This window comes from Melitaea cinxia, chromosome 22 (assembly GCF_905220565.1).
Source record: "Melitaea cinxia chromosome 22, ilMelCinx1.1, whole genome shotgun sequence".
NCBI lineage: Eukaryota > Metazoa > Arthropoda > Insecta > Lepidoptera > Nymphalidae > Melitaea > Melitaea cinxia.
Genome location: NC_059415.1, coordinates 2,952,970 through 2,970,836, shown reverse-complemented (window position 1 = coordinate 2,970,836; position 17,867 = coordinate 2,952,970). Strand labels below are relative to the sequence as shown.

Genomic DNA, 17,867 nt, shown 5'->3' with positions numbered 1-17,867 from the left:
TCATAACGTTATTGTTGTTTTGGTAATTGTCTAGCTTCAATCTGAAAATTATCTGTTTTAATTAATAAATTACTTACTTATATATTTCGATATAATAAAAATTCAGTAGTAGGTACTTTAATAAAATTTATATTAATAAATTAATAGTAATACTCTAAAATTAAATCCAAGAATTATTTATTTAATGCTCTAAAACAATTAAACGTAATAATGACGTCAAAAGTTACAGCAAAAGCTCTGGAGTCGAGAGTTAACTTGTAACACTTACATGAATGTTTTCTAGATTCAGGTTTTTGTTATTGTTTTTACTAAAAGCGGGATATAAGAAAATTTAAAACTGACAGTGCCACAATAAAACAACATTACAGCCTATACAGTCCACTGCTGGACATAGGCCTCCACAAGTTGACGCCAAAAATAGCGTGAACTCATGTGTTTTGCCCATAGTTACCACGCTGGGCAGGCGGGTTGGTGACAATAAAACAAATAGATAAAAATATAAAAATCTCGGTCAAACTCCATGATATCGGAATTACGGCGAAAAAAAAGTTATAAAAAGAAAGAATAACCTGAAATTTATAGATAAGACAAGACAATTAGGCTCGTGCGGACGTGACAAAAGTAGGCACTTAAGGAACAGTGCAGTAATCCATTTGGTTGACTGTAATCTATGTGATAAAATATTATATGATATAAATACGTTTGGTTATAAACAGTATTTATTTATCACTTACATTGCATTTGAAACTGTCATTGTGAACACATATGAGTTTTAACTTAACGAAATGTACGTTGCCCTTAAATTTTTAAATAAAATTTAAATCGCATTCGTTAATTAATAAAATTAATTTAATTTAATTTAGTTTATAAAATTTAGTAGGGTAATAAAATGGAATCTATAAAAGAATCTTTAAATGTTAGTGATATTTATAAAGAAGATGATCTGGAAGATCTTGATGACGATGCGCCCTTTTTTACTTTTGTTTGCTATTTAACTCTGTCGTGTCTGTGTGTTGTGTTAGTAACTGTCACACTTGCGGCTGGAAGGATGATACAAATAGGTATGGTTTTTGTAATATTTTAAGGGTATATAAATATTATTTTAGCATTAACTTCATTAGTGATTATATGTTAACTATATGCTTGACTGAAATGAAATAGAAACTATATATATTAGTTTAGTGATAGTTTAATACGGTCATATAGAGCTTTGTTTTCTTACATATATAATATACTACACATTTCAAAAATTATAATTACCTGATATACAGATTAATGGAAATACTTCACACAATTTGAAGTCTCTTAGATTGATTTATTGTAATGTAGTCCTTCACAATTTTACATTATTGATTAATTATTATTAATTCTATTTGAATTTAGGTAATTTATATTCAAATTATAATATATTTGAAAAGGATTGAGGTACTCACGTACGATCCTTTGTAATTGTGCAATTACGTTGTATCGAATAAGAGAACTTGAAAGACAAGCATACATGCACATATATTAGGATATTTCTAATTGAGCTGTGAGCAAAACGAAGAGATTTTTGAATATAATAACTGGACTTTAAAGAGGTTAAAGAACAAAGATTGTACAGAAATGTGTGAATAATATTTTATTAATTTAATTTAAAATTGCGCGGAAATTATTCAGAAAGATTTTGAGCTGTGAATCCGTTATGATTATCTATTAAAACTGGTGTCTTTCCCAGCTTCTCTCTGTGAAAATAATATATTAGGTACCTGTATAACTACCTAGCGTTTCGTCAAGAGAATTTGCTACGATTAGGTACATTTTTTGATTATTTATTTGTCGTTTTTTGGTTTACACGTATTTTTAAAACTATAATATTATCTTTTAATGGATTAATTTAGAAAGTGTGATACATAGGACAATTTAACAAATGCAAATCGCTAGGATGCCTCAACTAGTTTTAGAAATTATTTGGATTTAGACATCTGTCATCAAGTTAGATATATATGTTGCAGTCAGAACTCTTAACCAGTCAAAAGTACTATTGACTAGCGAAATCAGTCAAAAGTACTTTTGACTGGACAAGTTGGTCAAAAGTGGTTTTGACTGGAAATTATTGGTTATTAGTACTTTTGACTGCAAATTCGCGGTTAAAAATACTTTTGACTGACGCTCTCCGTCAAAAGTAGTTTTAACTGCAAAAAAGCGTCAGTCAAAAGCATTATTAACTCGAATGTGAATAAATTTAGTCAAATGATCCTGATAGACCATAATAAATTTATGCCCGCGATCTTCTTGCGACTGCATGTCAATCAGATTGACTTGGCAGCGGCTGTTCATTTCAGTGTGCAGGATCGGTTTCTAAACCTGACCCATCCTTTTCTTGCTTTTCTTCCTTTGGCATACTACGCACATTGATAAATATATATTAATCATTTCTTTTGTAACATTAGCGTACTTTTTTGCCGTTGTATTCTTAAGTCTATCGCGACCACCATGCCCTATAGAAATATGAGCAGCATCAATAATGTCGTTGATTTCCTCAGCCGGGAAAAATATTTGACAGGTTCTGTGTTTGTAACTAATTTTTTTATACCACAAACTTCAATGTGTTAAAGCGTTGTAGTCTACTGTACTGTAATGGTGTTTCCTTTTCATTAAGTTTCGCGTCTTCCACATCCATTGCAAACTTTTCTAATTTTTCTTTTGTCATCTTCCATCGCTAATTTTTTTTGCAAAAAGCCTTCTTTCTTTTCGTAGTCACTCATTTTTGTTCTAATATCAGCACGTTCTCCACTAATAATGAGTAATATAAAAGTTCATATGTGCGTTTGTCGTTATTTTTATCGACCACCTTAACCTTTTAAGAGTTTTGACTGATACAATCAGTCAAAACCACTTTTGACGGAATCATTTAGTCCAAAGTACTTTTAACCAGCTCCATTGGGCAAAAGTACTTTTAACTGTGATTTTAGTCAAAAGTATTATTGACTAAAGCAAACGGTCAAAAGTACTTCTGACTGATTTTGCTAGTCAATAGTGCTTTTGACTGGTTAAGAGTTTTGACTGCAACATATATAATTAACTAATATAATAAAATGGTTAGAAAGTCAAAACTGTACATTGAAAATTTTTCTAAAATAATACTTGGGGTGTGATTTACAATCGATATCGAAAAAAAAAAAAAAATCTAAAAAGTTCTCTAAGTGGTATACTATGGTTAAATATGTATTGTGACTTAATAGAACCAAACACAGGAAGACTAAAAAAATCACTTCTAAAAGCATTTTTTTTTACAACGTAGGCATATAAATATACATAACAAGCATTTTATAAAGAACGACATTTGATTATTATAATTTTACTTCGTCGATATCTTATCCAAATGTCCCTTATCCTTAAAATGCGTAACATTTTAACTGACCTTGATATAATAATTTTATAATTATCCATAAATTTTTATTACATGTGACGTACATTGGTGTTCTAGATTATTTTTTAAGAATATTTTTGACGAAGGTAGTCATTATAAATAATATCAAATCAAATTTAAAATAGATTTCGCGAGCACTTTTTGAATCGATAGTTTACAATTTGTAACAAAATTGTCTAACAAAAAGTCTTTGATTGTTTGTTGTTGATTAATTAGTTATATAGCGCTATACTCACATAATTTTAGCACGAGTTTTCATTTTCAAAACATTAAGAATCATACATACCTATAAGTTTTCTCCATAATTTAAGCTAATTAGTTATTTGATGGAATTAATGAATTATAGAGTAAGTCAGTCATTCAGTGCCTATTGCAGTCCACTTCTGATATAGGCCTCCCCAAATTCGCGCCAGACATTTCCGGTTTTCAAAATGAATCAGCTTCAACAATGACTTCAGTTCTACAATATTATCAAAAAAAATTTAAGATTAAGGTTTTTTAAGATTTGAAAAATTCGTCCTCGATACGAATATACACATATTTGGATCGTATTGATAAATGCGTTGTTTTCTGTGACTTTCAAAGTGGATCATAGTTAATCATTATTGATAGAGATGTAGTCATTCAAAGATTAACAAATCTTCGTAATACGATTAAGAATGTGATAATAATTCTCGAAAAGAACGATTACATTCAGAAATTTCAAAAATCGAAGACGAAAAAAGAACGAAGTCGTACCTTTATCTTCACTATTTTTAGAGAATATAATAATATAAATATATAATATATTTATATCAATACCATACTTGAATACTATATAAACTTTATTCTCTTACCTATTAGATTTTTCTTATTTATTAGAATATTTTTAGTAGACTTAAATAAAAAGGATTTTTAATTTTTCTTATGTTGTACTTTATAACTTTTATTGGTGTACCGATTTTGATGATCCTTTTTGATTGAAGCTGGTGTTGGTCATGTGTTCCCTTTTGAATTTGATCGGGATCTGATAAGTACTTTTTGAGTTATTTCGGGATAGCTCAAAATGTGCTGCGTAATTATTTGACTATTTTGTTGTCGATGAAAACCGAAGTCGTTTTTTTTCGTTTGAAAGCAAACAGAATTAAACGGATGAATTTATTAAGATTCATATTCTAATGTAAATTCTCTATATAATGATTTGAAATACATCGAAATGTTCTCTACGGCGTTTTAATATTATTGAATACGAATATGGTAGATATGAATCTTAGATGAGCTGAACATATGCTATTTATATTTATTTTATTTAAGGTTATTATGAAGGGTAAAATGAAGCCAAACTACACAAATTACCTATTAACAATATTGTCAGTTTACAATTATTTATCTATGTCGTTACGTGTAGTTATGTCTGCTATTAAATGGTGGTAAAAATTCCATAGTAAAAACTTTACGAGTTTTTCCGATATTCTGTGCATTTTTCTTAATATTTTATCCTTCTACACAGTAAACATTCTTTTAAAAACTAAAAAGAAAGTGATGAATGGAACTGTAAAGGCCTTTTATTTTTCATTCTTTTGACAATTAGCTGTTTGAATAATCGTTATTTTATTTTTTGAAATTTTTCCAATTTTTTGCAGAGTTTCTTATTTTTTTTTGTTCGGTGATATTTTAAAAAAAATGCCAAAGTTAGCATTTAAAAAAAGGCAAATTGTTTTAGCCATAACTTTTTTGCTTAGTGATACATTTACCCCATAATTTTTGTTTTTAGTATAGGTAAATATGCATGCTAATAACAATTTTCCTTCTTTTCAGGACAAAAAACGCGAACCTCGCAGCAGAGACGAACATATATGGGCTCGCGACAGAGGCCTTCGGATTCACAGTCAGACCCAACAGTTTTTGTCAGTCCTGCCAACTTGCCCCCACCGCCCAAATATGGTACGGAAATCACATCTAGTAAAATAAAATGTAGGATACGTACGTAAGACTTACTGATAGTAGGAAAGTCAAAACTGTACATTGAATATTTTTTTTTAAAGAATACTTGGGGGTGATCTACAAGCGATATCGAAGCCAAAAATATAGTTTTTAGAATTTTTGTCTGTTCGTCTGTATGTAAGTCCGGGATAAACTCAAAAAGTGCTTCATGGATTTACTTCAAATTTGGCACGAATATTATTAAGAAGTCGGATCAACATATAGGCTACATATTATCACGCTATCACCTACGGGGAACGAGCAGTGAACCTTTATTTCTTCAACGCATTCTCTAATAGCGTATAATCTAACGACGCATATTTGAATGTTGTTGTTATTGTTGTTATGTTAATAACCATGCTATAAGCTAGCTTCACACTATAAATAAAGACATTCTGTAGTATATTTTGTATCAGCATTGCACCCGTGCGAAGCGGGGCGGGTCGCTATTTTTAAATAAAAAGAAATTTTTCAATTTTGAATTAATTGAGCCTATAATTGAATTGGCTAGGAATTTTTCAGCGAAACTTTATTATTGTTAAGTGTATTTTTGAAGCTATACTTCTTTGGTGGGTTAGGGGAAAATGATAAGAGCAAATTTTTGCGATGCACGCGCAAACCGTCACAATAATCCGACACCCTGAAGTTAGCTAGTCAACGAAGAAGAAGTTAGCAACGTCAAGATAGCTAGCCAATAAAGAATGACTTCTTACGTGTGTACACAAACACTTTTTTTTGTAATTTCTATTCATATCAATTGTGACATATGCATCGATAGACTATTAGAACCAGTCGTTACGACTTCTTTTTTGATAAGGTAGTAATAATAAAATAGTAGGCTTTATTTATTATTTATCTTTATACAATACTCGTGCATATATTGTTGTTCACACTATCCGTAATTAAATGGAATACCATATATTAGGTGTGATAAATAATTATCTCAAATATATCTTAGAATAAAGCAGATATATTAAATCAATGACATAATGCATAGATAAACAAAAATGACATCACCTTTTCCCACAACCGTCCAATACAAGCATTTTAATACTTTATCAATGATGATTTATGATTATTTATTTCTCACAATGGGGAAATCCATAAATTACGTCATACGGATTTCTCGATTTTATAACCTCTTCCCCGTCTTTGTCAAATGGTCACATTTCTGAGACCACCCCTATCTAGTGTTGCGTCACATTTTTTGTAATTTTACACCTATAAATTATTATTTATTAATAAAATTAAAACACAAGTTTTGACATTATTTTTATTTTCATTTAAATTACACGTCAATAAAATCTAGATCAGTCCCACTTAGGTATGACAAAAATAATAATTTAATACTAACAATTATGTATGTTATATTTCGAAATCTGATGTCACAAAATTTTTGTACGGTCCGTCTGGTGGCAAGCAAATCCATAGGCTATATAACCTGCAGTGCTTGGAACATAGCAAGCGCTTCGCCGACCCTACCCCCGATTCTTCCCAGGACCGCCGGCTACATTACTCACCACAAGAACACAGCTCTAAGTTTGAGGTGCTGTCCCAAACGGGCTGCTCCAAATTTTGAAAAAGATATATCCTGCTTTATCCCACCTCAATAGAGTTTCAAATAATAATATTTTTATTTTTATTAAATTAACTTATTTTCTCTATCGTTACAGAGGCGATGGCGCCGCCTAGTTACGAGGAGGTAGTCGGTGTTCACTACCCAAACTTCCAAGCTCCGGTTCAACCAATCAACCAACCAATCACTCAGCCAATCACAGCGGCGCTGGCTCAAAGCTCAAATACGACAAACGAAAGCGACAATAGCGCTAACAGTAACGCAAACGCTCGAAGCAACGGTGACGTCACGACTTCGACAGTTGTAACCGTCATGAACGAAAGGACGCAAGTCACAGTCACGGCTTCGTGATTTTAGACAATTTATAAAATATTTATTGGCCAGTTCAACTGGTTCGAAAATGCATTTATGGGATTAAGTACATAGGGTTATGTACATGAATGAATGGTTGAAGAATGTGTACGATTATCATTTTTTTGAAACGGTCTCGTATTTTTCTTTTTAAGATTAAGTCTTTAAGTGAAATACGATAGGCTATGTTTCGAATCGTATGGACACGTTGCGTTTTTCTTTCGCGTACAGTTTTATTTTTTTTGTAAGAAAACCCGCAACGCTACAAATCCGTTATGCACATAAACATCGTGTAATACTGTCAATGACGTTTTCAAATATTTCATGAACAATTATTAAAATATGAGAATCTAGTAATAATTTTCAGTCTTTCTATAGAGGACGTGAGACTGACTTTTGTTACTATTAAATGTGTGTTAATTGAAGAAAATTGTATTTTAAAGAAAATTAAAAATAACGCTTGTTATGTTTATGTACCTGTGTTTTGTAATGTACAATAAAAATATGTTTTAATTAAAATATTGACAATAAATATTTAGTAATAAGAATGCCTCTTTTATTTCCACACGTCTTTTTAATAAACATCTTGTGATAACTATATATTATTTAATTATACAATAAAGTTTTATTTCACCATACTTATTGAAATATTTTTTTACTTATTACATAATTTAGTCTATAAACACTGTTGATTACTAATCAATAGGTTGAAAATTTCTAATTGCAACTTTAAATTGTTATTTTAGAATGATAAACTGACTTTAAATGTTTATATTATACTAGCTGCCCGCACATACTTCGTTCTGTCAAAAGTTAATAGTAGTTTTTTTTAGTATTAAAACCTTCCATGGGATTTAAGGAACATACAAAAAAATAAATTAGCCGAATTAGTCGAGACATTCTCGAGCTATGCGCTTAGCAACATTCATTATTATTCATATAGATTTAATGGACAGCTAACGGAAATCGACCTTAGATTCTACTTAAAGAAATTGGTGATAGTCTTAACAGTAAGTTATTCCTATAATTGTGTTTGCTCGCAAACAAAAAAAATCGACTACAATATCACATCGACAAGTAATACAACGTAAAAAATATTCAAAGAAAAAATATTCAAGTAAATACGCGTTATTAAAGATTTCTCAAAAAGCAGTCATAAGATATCGATGTAATTTAAATAAGACTATGCGACAAGTACCAGCTATCTATTAAAATAAGAATCATCGAAATCGAATTACCCAATAAAAAGTTATGAGGTGTAATACAACGACGGTCGACGAAAAAATGGTCAAGTGAATACGCATTATTAGGTACCTATAGTTTACTCAAAAAGTATGTACTTGTCGAATTTCGATTAAATTTAAATGAAACCAAAAAAAAGTCGTTAAAAAAATTAAAACTTCGAAATCGGTCCACCTAATCAAAAGTTCTGAGGTAACATACAAAAAAAAAAATACAATCGAATTAAGAACCTCCTCCTTTCTTGGACGACTTTGGAAAGTAATTGATTACTGTCTAGATTGAAGTCTGTGTGTTTATAACAAAATCTCACAATCCGTTTGAAAACTTAAAATTAAACATTTAAATTGATGTTAAGAAGTCTTTGATAGCCAAAATTTATACTTCAGTTTATACTTATTTAAATTACAAGGTTGTGTTCGTGCAGTCTTTGTGGGTCTCTCCACCGTGCCTCGGAGAGCACGTTACGCCGTCGGTCCCGGTTGTTATGGTTATGGTTAGGTGTACATACCTGATAGCGATCGTTACTCATAGTAGGGAATATATCCCCCAACCCGCATTGGAGCAGCGTGGTGGATTAAGCTCTGATCCTTCTCCTACATGGGGTGTAGTAGTAGTGGGATATTACAGGCTGAAGCGAAATTACAAGGAGAAATCGGGTTTGTAGCGCTGGCTTATAGGATATACACTAAATTAATAAGTAATTTGTAATTTATGATAACGGTGTATATTATTTTGATTAAAATATGCATCTGTATACCACAGCAATACACCGAGACAGCATTTTATACCTGCTAATGAAATGATGCCTGATAACGAAAATTAAAGCAGTTAGCGAAAATCTCGTACTTGCTTCTAAGTATTAATCCATAAAATAACAAAAAGCCTGTTATGAGAAAGCAGATAAGCAGGTTTCCAGCGTTCTGTTAGGAGCCTCAAGGTGAGAGTCTTTTTTAAAAAAAGGAAACAACATTTATTTTTAAAGCACACATTTATTTTTAACATTATAGCTATTGAGTAGTGAGTCTCGTATTTTATAATTTGGTGCTGGTTAAGGATTTTATCAGCTTCCTTCGACATAGATTTTAACCTTAAACTAGTTTCCGAAGTAAAAATTTCTAAATCAATATTTTGAAGTTGAATAGGGGGCTCATTACTTATCTCATTTTGGAACTTATCTACGATACAACAAGGATCTTTTATAAAATTAAAATTAGGATGAGGAACACTTATATTTAATTTTAAGCCACTAAATCTAGAAACTAATTTTGTAGTTTTACAAGACGCGACACAGTTTTGTGGTACCTTCAAAACACCAGTACCGACTACATCTAATTCGAAAATTTTCTGATTAATAAAGTCCATAGACACTTTATTGTTCTGGGTTTGTATGTATATCCAGTTATTGTCTGAAATAGGTTTCCAAATGTTTAATGTCCCACTGAGAAAATCGGTTTGGCACTGCACGGGTAGAACACTGATCACTTTTGACAATAATTCACCTTCACGATTCAGATGAGCACTTGTGGGAAAAGCAGTCATTACATAGCTGATGTAGTCATTTGCGCTAACCGCTTGGCAATCCGTAAGTGATTCGAGATTACAGTATTCTGTCTTATCTTTGGTCATTGCGATAAATTTATTACTAGGTTTTTTTTTTTAATTTAAATTTTAACATCCATAGGCTCTTGTGGTCTTATAAGATTAAAAGTATTAGGGTTCACATAATCGTGTGGAGTGGGTAACGCTATACTATGAAATAATTCATATTCCCTTGGGAAAACTAATGGTAATCTTAATACAAATATTATCTTATAATTTAGACTATAGCAAGCTATACTAGATACATTTAATAGTATATGGATATTCCTTAATTCTAAACTTATAGGTAGTTTAACATTAGTTGGTAAGTATCTCATATATCTCATATATCTCATATATCATATTTTTCGACAAGCTCTTTATATAGTTGTTTCGGAGGTAATATAGCGGGATGCAAAGTATTGTGACTGCTGAACAAGATAGCATTTGTTATATCCTCCATTTGAAACGATAATGTAAGCAAGGATGCTTCTAAACTAGTCAAGATTGAATCTATATTCGATTTGTAATTTAATTCAACAGAAATTTTGGAGATATTTTTAAGTTTTAAAGAGAGGTTGTTAACGGCTTCATCAAAGCTAGCTTCATTGATTTTTATTTTATGGAGAGTATCGTTAAATTAGGACAAGGTTGTAGTTGTGACCAAGATACTTTCTTTTATCAATGAACTTAGTCTTTTTTCGTTATCTTGGACATTCTGTATTACGTTATCATATTTTATTGCGTCATCTTCGTTCAAAGTGCCAAATATAGTTTTTGATAAAGTTCCTACGGCACCTATCCAGGCTCTCTTAAATCTTTTACTACCAATTAAATGTGAAATAGAGTTGTATTTTACACTTAGTGGTTTTAAAGTGTTATGACATTCTAGGTTTGTTATTGTTTCCATCTGGATCTGATTACATTAAAATCGTACCGTACTTAAGATAGAATTAATATTTTCCATATGCGATTCAATATAAGACATATCGTAGGCGGTAACGATATCTAGATGACCAACGTTAATCTTAAGTTTCCCGATTGGATCAAAGTAAATGCCTGGTCCAGACTTGATTGGACGGGTATACTCTTGAAGAGCATTAGCCATCGTGCTGTAAGGAAAGATAAATTTGTAAATATTATGTTATAGACTACATACATTACAGCCTATACAGTCCACTGCTGGACATAGGCCTCCACAAGTTTACGCCAAAAATAGCTTGAACTCATGTGTTTTGCCCATAGTCACCACGCTGGGCAGGCGGGTTGGTGACCGCAGTACTGGCTTTGTCGCACCGAAGACGCTGCTGCCCGTCTTCGGCCTGTGTATTTCAAAACCAGCAGTTGGATGGTTATCCCGCCATCGGTCGGCTTCTTAAGTTCCAAGGTGGTTGTGGAACCTTGTTATCCCTTAGTCGCCTCTTACGACACCCACGGGAAGAGAGGGGGTGGCTAAATTCTTTAGTGCCGTAGCCACACAGCACGTTATAGACTAAAATGATCTTAATTATAATATTTTATTTTCCAGAATTAGATGTATCCTCGATTTCAGCGTGTTTAACTTCATCATAATGGTGTTTGACAAGGCGTCTGTTAATGATACTAATCCGAGAAACGATTTGATATCTTTAGAATTCTGTGGAGTGGGGAATGGGAGAACGACCTTAATTTTATCTGGGTTCGGCCTGACACCGTCGGCAGAAATGACATGGCCAAGATAGGCGACTTCTCGACGTAAGAACTCGCACTTGTCGGGTTGCAACTAAAGATTAAATTTTCGCATTCTCTGGAAGATTAATTCCAAATTTTGTATATGTGTTCTTATGTCGTGAGAGTAGCAAATGACGTCAAAATGGAAACAAAATGTATTTTTAAAGCACACGTCTAGCGCGGATGGAAGATGAGAATGAGACTGACTGTGGCGGATAAGTAACAACACCTGCTAAAGGATAGAATTACTGAATAGGCAGAATAGGAGTGCTGAATAGGGAATAAGGGTAACTGATCAGGGTTATAACAGTTCGTCTAATTCAAAAAGTAAAAATTTTAACTTGATCTGCTTAATACATCCATAAGTAATTGTCATTTCTTTTTAAAAGGAAATTCAGTTCAAAATCAGAGTATTTTAAATATTAAACCCGACAAAACGATTTGAGTTTGTATCAAATGTATTTCAGATATAATAAATAAACATTTGTTGCAAAATTCATCATAACGTGTTGTTAATGTTGATATTATGTTTATGATGTTTTATGGTTTGACTAAGTTTATCTGATTTCCCTTAATATTTGGAACAGTGTTGATAATAAACTTTCTGTTGTTGGTGTGTAACTATACTATCACGGTGATCGCAGGTTCAGTTTTTGCTCTGTATTTATGTTCGAACTAGCTTTTGTCCGCGACTTCGTCCACGTGGAATAGAAACAATTCTGTCATACATGATTTTTGAGAAACTTTTATCGTTCATGCCGCGCAGGCAGCGGAAGCTTACAGAAGGAAAAAAAAAAAACGATTTTGAAATATTCTTCATTATTGCTCCGTTCCTATTAGTCTTAGTGTAATGTTGTATAGCCTATAGACTTCCTCGGTAAATGGGCTATCTAACACTGAAATAATTTTTCAAACTAGACCAGTAGTTTCTGAGATTAGTGCGTTCAAGCACAGAAACAAACAAACAAACTCTTCAGCAACAGTTAGCACGTTGTGTAAATAACAGAATTTTAGGATGTTGATTAATTATTTTATTAAAATGAGGAAGTATGCTTGATAAATTTTATTTAATTTTTTTTTGTTAATCAAACCTATCAATGAAATTGCTATTATTTTATTTCAGTATAATTTTAACCAGAAGTTATTAACGCCATATTATTTTTTTAAATATATAATATATATTTATGTCCAATCGTTCGAAAATTCTGCGCTAACGCTAAGTAATAACATATTAATTTTTCTTTTTGTAAAGAAATTTTCGCGATAAGTGTACACTTTTTGTTTTCATTTTAAATTTTATATTGATTGATTTTAGGTATATGCATTGACGTCAATGCATTGATCTATTGATATGAATGATCCTACGGTGTAGTGCTAGGATTAGGTACTGATACTACAATGAACAATATAAATAAAAACATTGCCATAATCTGCCATGACATATTATGCCAGACACACACCCAAATAGAAAAAATATTTAAAGTTATAAAACTGTTTTATCATTTTGACCCACTAATCGTTAACACCCCATAAGACCCCATAGAAATATACGGGTCTAAGCCAAAATTAAGCACATATGTGTAGTAATTTATAATTGGTGTAGAACATAACCATGATATTACCTTAAAACCAATAGTTTTCTTGATGGGGGCGATAGACAAATACAGATATCAGTGGGCTAGGATATAGATAAGATTTAAAGTACTTTACAAGATATACAATATTTACAACTAGTCTTGACAAATGATTATAAAAATATGTCTACGTACAAATCTGACTCTTAGACAAGAGGCGAGACTGTACAATATTTCATATTACATATTTTGGAGATGTGAATAATTCAATTGCAATCTTTCTTATTTTAGGGGGGGGGGGGGGGGTATTTACTTATCAAGTTAAGATAAACAGTATTTATTTTTTTGAAATTTTATCAAAGTTAAAACAGTTTTGACTAACTTCTTAGGCTATAGTAATAGATAGGTGACTTAGTGAAAACTTTTATGGGCCAACAGTAAAGTCTCCATAATATTTATGAACTTTGAATGTAAGGCTTTCTGACGAGCTGAGTAAAACAAGTATCCATCCACAAAGTAATTGACAATGACAGTTGTACTCTCATAGGTTGTGATGTGATTTTTTTATCCTATAAATATTAAAAACTATTTAATAATCAATAATTAATCTATCACTAATTTAGCTTACGAGATTTATTGCAAAATTCAGCAGACATAATGGAATTTGGTCGCAAACAAAAATAATCGACTTTGATTTACACCGACAAGTAATGCAACGTAGGTAGTTGATAAAACAGTCAATTCAATACGCATTTTTGAGTAAAACTAAAAAAAATACTCATAGGATCTTGATCAAATTTAAATGGAACCACATGACAAGCTTTTGATTAAAAAAGAATCGTCAAAATCGGTACACTGATTAAAAAATTTTGAGATAACAAAAAAAAAAAGGGTAGATTATGGATGGATTAAGGTTACCAGATTTAATATACATGGCATATTTCCTATTTACAGCATCACAATAGTTTTTTTTATTTTATTTTTTTATACAAGTGATATACATCCACGGGCTTATGAACCCATGTCCTTTTTTATTCTAAAAACATGCAATTTTTATTTTTATTTTTTTTATATTTCAAGGTAGGCGTTACTCAGCAACATCGCTGTTCAAGTTAGACTAACTTAATGTCTCCAAAAGAGACGTGAGTCCACCGACCGGTTCTTCCAATGTATGGTACAATTTATCTATGTTTTTTTTTATTATTTTTTTTCCTTATAATACTATACTTATATCTAGCTTAATCTTACGAATTTAGTTGAATCACAATAGTTAAGTGATATATTGTTTTCTAATGTTTACGCGATTTTCACTCATTGTAATGAAACAACTTTTTCGAATTTCGATTTCGGGAGGACCATCTTCCCGTTAACCATGGTTGCTATAAAGTATCCGAAACGACGGGCATCTGAAAAACTTAATAAACCGTGATAAAATCCGAAACAATTGTTTCCTTATAGTAAGATAAGTTATATATTTTATGTTATGTACAATAGTCACTTATAATAATTGTTCGCTTTCTGTCAGTGACATCATACATATCGCTTTTGATAAACGACGAAAAACATTAATAAAAACAAGTGGTCGACCAGAGTTCGAAATTTGACCATAATTAAAAATTTAAATTAAAGAAAACCAAAAAATTATGAAAAAGAATAACCTTTTTAAAAAAATTCAATTTGACTACAGACTGACAATCAGCGAAAGATATGCGTGTGTGTCAAACACATGGTAGTGTGTGTAATGTTTTCTTTATTGATTTACTCGTAATATATTTTTATGTATAGCTATAAAAAATATTAGCTTTCTGCACTCCTCCTCTATATAAATAATAATAATAATATTATACACCAAAAACAGAAATAATACATATCAAAGAAAGAAAGAAAATATTGACAATATATTCATTAGGTACAAAGGGCGGCCTTATCGCTTAAAAGCGATCTCTTCCAGGCAACCTTAGAGCAAAGGAATTAGAATAGAATTAGGTAATTGAAATAAGTATGAAGAACATTTTATATGTTGCGTTTTTTGAAAAATAACTATTGGTAATGTTTGTGGGGAGAAAATACATATAATTCGCGCGATGAACAACCAAGCGCTCTCAATTCTTATGTGTTTTTAGTTCGGGTGAAATCTGAATTCGAGCTGAGGTAGTGTAGCCCCTTTAAATATAGACATTTGATTTATTCTAAGGTCAATACATAAATAAAATAATATCATTAGCAACAAATTATTGGCCCGTTATTTAGCGTTAGTAATACATCCCTTAAATAATAAATAAAACATAAACATAATATATATACATGCACGTACATATATATGTAGGTATAAGTTTCGTTATGAATGAGGAAAAAAAATAATAAAAATCGCTAAAATTAAGAATGATGTATGCTCATGATAAAATTTTCAGGTTTTTTTGTTTTAATCCTAATCTTCTTAAATTCTAGCGTTTTATCGTTATATCACATGTTTGATAATCGAATCGATAGAGTCAAATGACCGAAATTGATTTTTAATGTTATCTTTGCCTTTATTAAATACTTTGTTTCAAAGTAAAACATATTATATATTTAGGAATATTGGAAAAAGGCTCTATACAAAATAAGTTGTAATAGGCCGACATTGATTTTGCGATCAACATTATATTGATTTAACAATTGTGCTTTTGCACTTTAGGTTTCCACAATTATATTACTGTCTTAAGCTTCGTATTCATTTCAAGCAGTTTTATTGAAATTAATGACGATCTGGTGATACGTCAAGTCGGTATCTCCATATATCTACATATATATGTATAATACTTAAGTATGTATTTAAATATAATATCTGTAATATACTGATTTCATCACTAATATTAGATTAATTTTGAAAGCAGTTTAACATTATTGATAATAGTTTAATTAACTTCATTGAGTTTTAAAATCTAATTGGGATTCATATAGCCAGTAACAATAATAGGTCGAGGCCAGTCTTTTCGTATTTTCTAGTAAAAAGTTGCAATAAAATCTTTTTCGTTGAATTGTTTGTAACTGGCTGGTTTTGAAACCATAGTGGTATTTTAAAAATGAAATTAATAAGTTAAAAAAAAAACTTTTCGCTTGTTTTTTGTTCTCCAAAATGCTCGAATCAAACGAAGAAGCTCAGATTTTTTTTTAATTTTAAAGTTTTACTTTTAAAAACTGGTTGGTTGACAAATGTTTCTACTCGGTAAAAGAATTTTTTGATTTAAAGTTTTGAAACATTATTTTGTATTTTAAACAAATTATGTTGCGTATTGTATTCCATTACAAAATTTATTACATATTTGAAACTTATCATTAAGGACTATTTCATTGTATTTAAGTCACTTGTATTTTCATTACACATAGCATTGCTTACAAATTCTCTAGGAATTTTTGTTCAACAATGTTGTCAATAATCAGTTAATTTATCGTTCGCCATCTTTATTATATAAATGTAAAGTTAATATATGTGAGATATTAGACTTGAGATAATAGTTAAGAATAAGATTAATAGTTCTTTTGAATTAATAGCACATTCTAATAGTGTACAAAAACCATAACAAAAAATGTTAAGCAATATAACGTAATTATTCTATTGCTTTTGTTTTTTTTGTAGGCGTATCGTATAAGGTGATCTTTTATCATTTTTAAATTTTAAATTCTATACCTTGTAATTTTATAACAGCCCGTAGATTTTTTTTACTGCTGGATAAAAATTTTTACTCTATAAACCAGAAGGGTGTAAGTTTAATCCGCAAGGATTTTTGTCTAACCAGACTCCATTTTTTTTCACTAATTACAAGGTTTTTTAGATTACTTTCTTTTTCATTTACGGAATTAGTGGATTTAGTTTAAATAAAATATAAATCAACAATAAAAAATATTATTTAATTAGGCTTCAATATAATTTCTTAATCTCATTTGTAAATTGAAATTATACTCTTTTTCAATAAATTAATAATATATTTTTTTTAAATATCATATCAAAAATCGACCGTTCCAGCAGGGATCGAACATGCATCTCCGATCGAACGTGTAGGTTCTCTAGTCAATTAAACTATAGAACGATTTTAACTTAGAACCGAATATTCATCATAACAAAAATTTCGATCTAGCGGGTACATCGTTTCATAGCGTAATTGGCTAGAACACCGACACGGTCAGTCGGAGATGCAGGTCCACTGGAACGGTGGATTTTTGATATTATATTAAAAATGTTTAGAATTCCCTGTGTGGGTAACACAAAATAAAATCGTACGAATTAATAATAGTATAATGTTAAGTTGACATAATTATTTATTATAAATATGAATTAATATTGGTTTTATTTATCTATTGCCCTTATTTGGCAAGATGCGTGTTTCACTATCGTAAAAATAGCTTTGTCAAATAATGAATAAAAAAATCTTCCCTAAAATCAATCTAGTTTCATTGTAGCGATGATTAAAAAATCTAAGAA

General features: G+C 30.7%; 1 protein-coding gene across 1 annotated transcript in view; it reads left to right on the top strand.

Annotated features, from left to right (window-relative positions):
• LOC123664561 overlaps positions 1-7,849 on the top strand; it is a 33,956-nt gene extending 26,107 nt beyond the window's left edge. The window contains exons 2-3 of the mRNA XM_045599090.1: positions 5,210-5,335; positions 7,048-7,849. Coding sequence (XP_045455046.1) covers positions 5,210-5,335; positions 7,048-7,301 — 380 coding nt within the window. The 3' untranslated portion in view covers positions 7,302-7,849. The remainder of the gene's footprint in view (positions 1-5,209; positions 5,336-7,047) is intronic.
• Positions 7,850-17,867: the final 10,018 nt, after the last annotated feature.